Source organism: Procambarus clarkii, chromosome 58, assembly GCF_040958095.1.
Source record: "Procambarus clarkii isolate CNS0578487 chromosome 58, FALCON_Pclarkii_2.0, whole genome shotgun sequence".
Classification (NCBI taxonomy): Eukaryota; Metazoa; Arthropoda; class Malacostraca; order Decapoda; family Cambaridae; genus Procambarus; species Procambarus clarkii.
Genome location: NC_091207.1, coordinates 21,179,184 through 21,186,725, shown reverse-complemented (window position 1 = coordinate 21,186,725; position 7,542 = coordinate 21,179,184). Strand labels below are relative to the sequence as shown.

The 7,542-nt window shown below is 42.4% G+C and overlaps 3 protein-coding genes across 3 annotated transcripts in view; 2 read left to right on the top strand and 1 right to left on the bottom strand.

Annotated features, from left to right (window-relative positions):
* LOC123767985 (uncharacterized) overlaps window positions 1–4,236 on the top strand; it is a 46,387-nt gene extending 42,151 nt beyond the window's left edge. Inside the window, exon 10 of the mRNA XM_069306655.1 lies at window positions 1–4,236. This exon is cut by the window's left edge and continues 8,423 nt beyond it. The gene's annotated coding sequence lies outside the window, so the exon portion shown is untranslated.
* Window positions 921–1,322, bottom strand: LOC138353587 (putative uncharacterized protein FLJ46204). The gene has a single exon (XM_069306779.1). It carries the CDS (start codon window positions 1,320–1,322, stop codon window positions 921–923), a length of 402 nt encoding a protein of 133 aa, XP_069162880.1.
* On the top strand, window positions 1,367–1,945 carry LOC138353586 (uncharacterized). The gene has a single exon (XM_069306778.1). It carries the CDS (start codon window positions 1,367–1,369, stop codon window positions 1,943–1,945), a length of 579 nt encoding a protein of 192 aa, XP_069162879.1.
* Window positions 4,237–7,542: the final 3,306 nt, after the last annotated feature.

The window sequence follows — 7,542 nt, the reverse complement described above, 5'->3', positions numbered from 1 at the left end:
TCTCTCTCTCTCTCTCTCTCTCTCTCTCTCTCTCTCTCTCTCTCTCTCTCTCTGTCTCTCTGTCTCTCTGTCTCTCTGTCTCTCTCTCCCCACCCCATGTGTGTGAGGGAGTGAGGGCTCCGCCGGGCGCCACAGGTCCAGGTCGTCCTCCACCCGGGTGCTAGTCGCCCGGAACACTAGGAGTAAGTGGGCAGGTTAGACCACCTCCCCTAGTGGTGATGTGTAGTCGCCTCCTCCCCCCCGTAGCGCACCTACACCCTCTCCCTCCGGCGTCATATCTCCACGTGTGTCTACGTAGCAGTGATAAAACAAACAAACTAGACCAGAAACTTAAGAGAGGCATTAAGACACCCAACCGTCCGAAAAATAAATTGTCAGGACGTCTTCGAACGACGGGTTGGAGTGTGCTTGAGAGAAAGCGCCGTTGGTTAGAATACTTTTGCATCATTTCGAGGTCGTTTGGCCAAGACAACTGTGATTGTTAGTACCTGCGGAAAGTGGTAGGGATAACTGGGCAGTGAGCACAGTCTTGGGCACGGGGCAGTAACCTGGGCACTAACAACAAATGTCTTGCCTTAAGCCATAAGGTGGACGCCACTGCCAGAGGCTTGAGGTACTGATGGCGGGTTTAAGGTATCTGAAGAAAGAATAGGAATATAATATTTTTATGAGGCGTGTGGATGATTGTCTGTTGCCGTGGCGGTGTGGATGATTGTTGTCATGGCGGTGTGGATGATTATTGCCGTGTCTGGATGATTGTTGCTGTGGTTTGGTGGATGATTGTTGCCGTGGCGGTGTGGATGATTGTCTATTGCCGTGGCGGTGTGGATGATTGTCTATTGCCGTGGCGGTGTGGATGATTGTCTATTGCCGTGGCGGTGTGGATGATTGTCTATTGCCGTGGCGGTGTGGATGATTGTCTATTGCCGTGGCGGTGTGGATGATTGTCTATTGCCGTGGCGGTGTGGATGATTGTCTATTGCCGTGGCGGTGTGGATGATTGTTGCGGTGGCGGTGTGGATGATTGTTGCCGTGGCGGTGTGGATGATTGTTGCGGTGGCGGTGTGGATGATTGTTGCGGTGGCGGTGTGGATGATTGTTGCCGTGGCGGTGTGGATGATTGTTGCCATTGCGGTGTGGATGATTGTTGCCCTAGCGGTGTGGATGATTATTGTCATGGTGGTGTGGATGATTGTTGCCGTGGTGGTTTGGATGATTGTTGCCCTAGCGGTGTGGATGATTATTGTCATGGTGGTGTGGATGATTGTTGCCATGGCGGTGTGGATGATTGGTGCCGTGGTGGTGTGGATGATTGTTGCCATAGCGGTGTGGATGATTGTTGCTGTGTCTATGGATGATTGGTGCCATGGCGTTGTGGATGATTGTTGACGTGGTGGTGTGGATGATTGTTGCCATAGCGGTGTGGATGATTGTTGCCGTGGTCGTGTGGATGATTGTTGCCATAACAGTGTGGATGATTGTTGCCGTGGTGGTGTGGATGATTGTTGCCCTAGCGGTGTGGATGATTATTGTCATGGTGGTGTGGATGATTGTTGCCATGGCGGTGTGGATGATTGGTGCCGTGGCGGTGTGGATGATTGTTGCCGTGGTCGGGTGGATGATTGTTGCCATGGAGGAGTGGATGATTGTTGCCGTGGCGGTGTGGATGATTGTTGCCATGGTCGGGTGGATGATTGTTGCCATGGCGGTGTGGATGATTGTTGCCGTGTCAGTGTGGATGATTGTTGCCATGGTGGTGTGGGTGATTGTTGCCGTGGAGGTGTGGATGATTGTTGCCATGGCGGTGTGGATGATTGTTGCCGTGTCAGTGTGGATGATTGTTGCCGTGGCGATGTGGATGATTGTTGCCGTGTCAGTGTGGATGATTGTTGCCGTGTCAGTGTGGATGATTGTTGCCGTGGCGGTGTGGATGATTGTTCATTAATGTATTTCTATGATAATAACTAAAGTTTCCTTAAGAAACATGTCGTAACATTTCCGTTTGACTTAATAATAAAGGTCTGTAATCACTCGGAATTAACATGAATTTTGTTTAACAAAACAAAATGCTGCGCTAAAATTGATGAATTATTTGAATCCAAAAAAATATAACTGAATTTAACGGAAAAACAAATTTAAAATTTGAGTGGTTTGTTTGATTGAATTAATACGTATAGAACTTGTTAAAGTATTATTGTATAAATATTAGTATTATTATTATTATGGTTAGTGATGTTGGATGTGGTATTATTGATTATATTATGCCAAGTCTCGATCTTCAGTGTGTAGCCTAAGCCGTCAAGAACCCTTTGAAACACATTCCTGTAATGTTCGTTTTTAGTTATTTGAGTATTTTTTAATTTCATTTTGTGATTCATATTTTAATGTTTATTTAAACGACTTTGGACGATAAGTAAAGGTGTTGTGGGGGATGATTGACGGGTTGGCAGTTACACGGACCAGATTCACGAAGCAGTTACGCAAGCACTTACGAACCTGTACATCTTTTCTCAATCTTTGGCGGCTTTGTTTACAATTATTAAACAGTTAATGAGCTCCGAAGCACCAGGAGGCTGTTTATAACAATAACAACAGTTGATTGGCAAGTTTTCATGCTTGTAAACTGTTTAATAAATGTAGCCAAAGCCGTCAAAGATTGAGGAAAGATGTACACGTTCGTAAGTGCTTTCGTAACTGCTTCGTAAATCTGGATCTACCTCACTGGCGATTGTTGTGTTTCTTAACTCATCACTTTCAAATATGGAACATAATTATTTATTTGAGTTGTAAATTATTTGTTGATCATGTTCCTAAACATTAGACATTTGAACTGTCAGTAGTTCGTCTTTGTACGTCTGTACGTCTGATTACGTCTGTGTACGTCTGTGTGCGTCTAAAGTGTTTGCTAGTAAACACAACATTGAGAGAGAGGTCAGGGAACAATAATGCCTGACCACATCACCAGAATATCCAAGGAAAATATATTGATCAAATATGATTATTACATTTCAAAGCGTAGCCACGTTGACCTTTGAATTAAATACACAACTACAATAGAAAAAGTATAATAAGCCATACAGAAAATGAAACAACCATTAGAAAATGTGGATTACACCGTAAAAAAATAAAAAAAAGGGACAAATGCAGAAGAAAACGTAGATTAGGCTTCTCAAGAACATTTACAGAAAAGGGCGATACAGGAGACGGCCCCTAAAAAATCATTTTTAGTACCCCGTAAAGCTGTGGTTCAGCACGCCCAGGCTAAACGAGACAACCACGCCCTCGGTGCTCAACGCCCGCTCGTTAAGAGCACCAACGAGAACTGAATAATAACTAACGTTTTGTGAGGTCGACCTCCCGGTATGGTCCCAACATGTGCAGGCGACTGTGTGAGGAAGATGAATATATATATATATATATATATATATATATATATATATATATATATATATATATATATATATATATATATATATATATATATATATATATGTATAATTGAAATATGTGTCTTGGGAGAATGATAGGCCGTGTGTGGAGGATGGTGTTCCCCTGGTGGGCGGGGCGGGCCGGGGTGCACGCTAGATGCGTATGCAACTGTGAATCATGACGCAAGGACGCAGAATCATGACGCCAGGACGCAGAAATACAATGCAGACTCGAGACGCGGGACTGTGTGACGCAGGATCATGAGGTATAAGCAAGGTATAACAGATAACTACTCATGACGCAAATTGGGATTCATGACGCAGGCTTATGACGCACAAAACATTTAATGTAACAAGACTCACCACTGAACGTAAAGACTTACAACGCACACGCACGCACGCACACACACACACACACACACACACACACACACACACACACACACACACACACACACACACACACACACACACACACACACACACACACACACACACACACACACCCACCCACCCACCCACCCACACACACACACACACACACACACACACACACACACACACACACACACACACACACACACACACTGCCCCCGGGCCCGCCCTGACTCGCGTGAATAAAAATCAAACTGTGTTAGTAACTAGCTGCCGTAGTGTGATGTAGAGTTACGTAGGGTCTACAGTGTTAATGCGGTACAATACGCACGAGCTGTTGATTATTTTGTGATTGGTTGATATTTAGTACAATTATGTATTGTATATTGTAAATATTAATTTGTATGGCATTGGAAATACATCGCGTAACTGACCACCTGTTTTATTTCACCTGATTGATCTTATGTCTTTATTGGTTCGTTTCCAGAGATCTTGGCTTGATGGGCCACTCAGAGAGCGTGACTAATTGGGCCACTCAGAGAGCGTGACTTACTGGGCCACTCAGAGAGCGTAACTTACTGGGCCACTCAGAGAGCGTGACTAATTGGGCCACTCAGAGAGCGTGACTAATTGGGCCACTCAGAGAGCGTGACTTACTGGGCCACTCAGAGAGCGTAACTAATTGGGCCACTCAGAGAGCATGACTAATTGGGCCACTCAGAGAGCGTGACTTACTGGGCCACTCAGAGAGCGTGACTTACTGGGCCACTCAGAGAGCGTGACTTACTGGGCCACTCAGAGAGCGTGACTTACTGGGCCACCCAAAGAGCTTGACTAACTGGGCCCCGTCTCCCCCTCTATAAACAGAGGACGCTGCTATCACAGTTTCTTACGGGCTATTCATGCCCGTGCCACCTCTTGGGTGGCTTAATCTTTATCAATCAGTCAATCGTTACAGTTTCCTTAGCAAGTCACAGCCCCGCTCCTGTGCCAGGTAAGTCCACTACGGGCTCACCATAGCCCGTGCTACTTACAACTTTTTTGTTCCCAGTTGCTGAATCTAAAACAACAACATAGTTTGTCCGACCGTGAAGGCCCCTATTCATCCACAGATCTACAGTATCAGCTACTGGTAATGGCTTCAAACACCCTCTACTTATGGGCTATTCATGCCCATGCCACCTCTTGGGTGGCTTTAGCTTCACCCATCAGAGTTGACCGTCACACGAAGGGATATACCCCCCGACAGGTGTCCACATCATCTCGGTGTGTTACTGAGCTCAGTATCGCACCAAAATACAACCTCCAAATGGTAAAGAAACGCCTAATGGTTATTTCTTGTACTTTCATATATATACGCTAAATACCTGCAGAAAATATGGGACGCAATGCAGCAGTGCCTACAGGCACGGCCAAGATGGCAACTGTAACAGTATGACAACTGAACCAGTGATAGAAGATGGGGAACTGAACTGCATCTGTGAAGCCATAAAGTAAATATAACATTGTCATGACGTCAGTTCTGGCAGAGTTGTACCATTAATTACACCATTTGGGACATCATGACTTCAGTATTAATGCAACTTTCATTCCATGAAGTTCTATTACTTGAAAAACATGGATGAAAAGAGCATCATTAAAACTTGCAATTTGATGATTAACAGTTTTTTTTTTTACCAGTTTTCTTACTGGCGGCCATCTTGTTTTTAACGTCAGTTTTGAAAACTTTCCCGCGTGTCAAAATTGTCAAAGTTTTGCTATGTTGTTCTCCACACAGTACAACAAACATTTATTTTTTTTCAATTTTTGTGGATTAGGTTGTATATATTGATTGGCCGAACTATCTGTACACGGAGTTAGCTATAGTCTGGATCTATAGTCAGTACTAAAGTGTACTTTCTGCTTGGTCAATAAGATAAGGTTGTGGCCTTAATAACCCTCCAGAGGTTGATAATGTTGTTAAACCCAACTTTCAAAACTTGTTGGTTGGTCAGTAGGCTATTGTGGTGGTTTACCACACTAATGAAGGAAGCTTTTATTAAAAAAGACATTAGGTTGTAAGGCGCCTCCTGAACAAAGGAACTGCGGCCATATTTACGGGCTGACACCAGCCGACTGCTCGACTCAGTTGCGGAAACATCACTGATAGAAAATGAAGAAATTTCGCTTTTTTAAATGTTAATAATAATTACACTAAATAATATATGAAGACCATATAATGACTAAATAATTAAACCGTTAGGTTGCAATAAAAAAAATATTGAATTAAGGGCTCTTTTTTTTAAGGAAACAATGAATACCAGCCGAACAATATAGCAATTGTTGCTATATTGTTAGCATCATTAAGCGGCGGTGCCACGTCTGCACCTCGCGAATATGTAATTGAATAAAATTGCTTTTTATTACCTTACTTAAATTTTAGAAAACTAGCAGTTGCATAGCACTATAAATCATATAATTAAAGGAATCCAGTAACTGATATTTAAGGAATCATCGAGAGTAGATGGCGACACTGCAGCGCCGCCATGACTTGAACCGACGACATGACCTATCAGTGTTGCCAGATTGCGCTACAAATAGTGAATTGGGCTACTTTTGAGAGCCCCGCGCTCCCAAATTTTTTATTTCGCTACTTGCTACTTTTTGGGCTAGTTTAAAAGCAAGATGTGCTTATTTGGGCTATTCACGTTAAGAATGTACGATTGCGAGTTACATGAAAGTAACTAAGCTATAAATAATTGCAATTAATAATAATTGTAAATATTAATTAATACTAAATAATATTATTTAATAAATTAGTCCCAATTCAATGCAGAGTTTTCTTCCAAGCACAGAAACTTGTAAATATAAATACAAGATAATAGATAGATCGATAAATAAATAGACAACTTTCAAATATTGCACCAAGTAATGGCGAGAGGATAAAAACTAGACAGTATACATTACATTTGAAATTAATAATGGATGAATGGTAATAAATTGGTGTATGTTTGTATGTATACCAGACAAAGTCCATTTAATGGCAGAATTTAGCCATTTTGTGTAAAAACTTTTATATCTCATATTATTAATTATGACAGTAATCGAAAAAAGTCATAGTTTGTATATACAAGAGATGAAACAGAGAGCCATGAGCTAGAGCGATGTACTGAGTCCATAAGGAGGCCGAGCTTCCAGAAATACCTTCCTGTGATTGGCTGTTGCGGGGAATACCAACACTCTTTTATGAATAAAATTTAAACTAAGAAATAGGTCCTTGTGCACAACAACAAGGTTGTTGTGAAAAAGAACAACAATTTCTGTTTTGCACCTGACAGAAATCTCCATCTAACTGAATAATTTACTCGAATAAGAGGGCAGAGCCGTGTATCATTATTTGTGTGAGGCAACCCCCAATAATAACGTCACAAGTTAGGTAGCCAGCAAAGTGTTTCTGTAACACCTGTTATATCCTGCAGTATTTAATTATCACTTTACTAACACTTTAAATAATTAACACCACTTTTTTGGGTAAATTAAAGTTAAAGCAGAATTCCATAAGCAGGACTGGTGGGCTGAACTAAGATGATTTACTAAGTGGATGGCACCTATAGCTGATCCCTTCCTGTGATTGGCTGTTGTGTGAATGTCAACAAAGAGTTTCTACCAATGATATGCCATTTATTATGCACCCCATACATCTTGTGGGCGGAGCTTGGAACCTCCTACCCGAGCACAACAACCCGCCTTATGGGTTGCT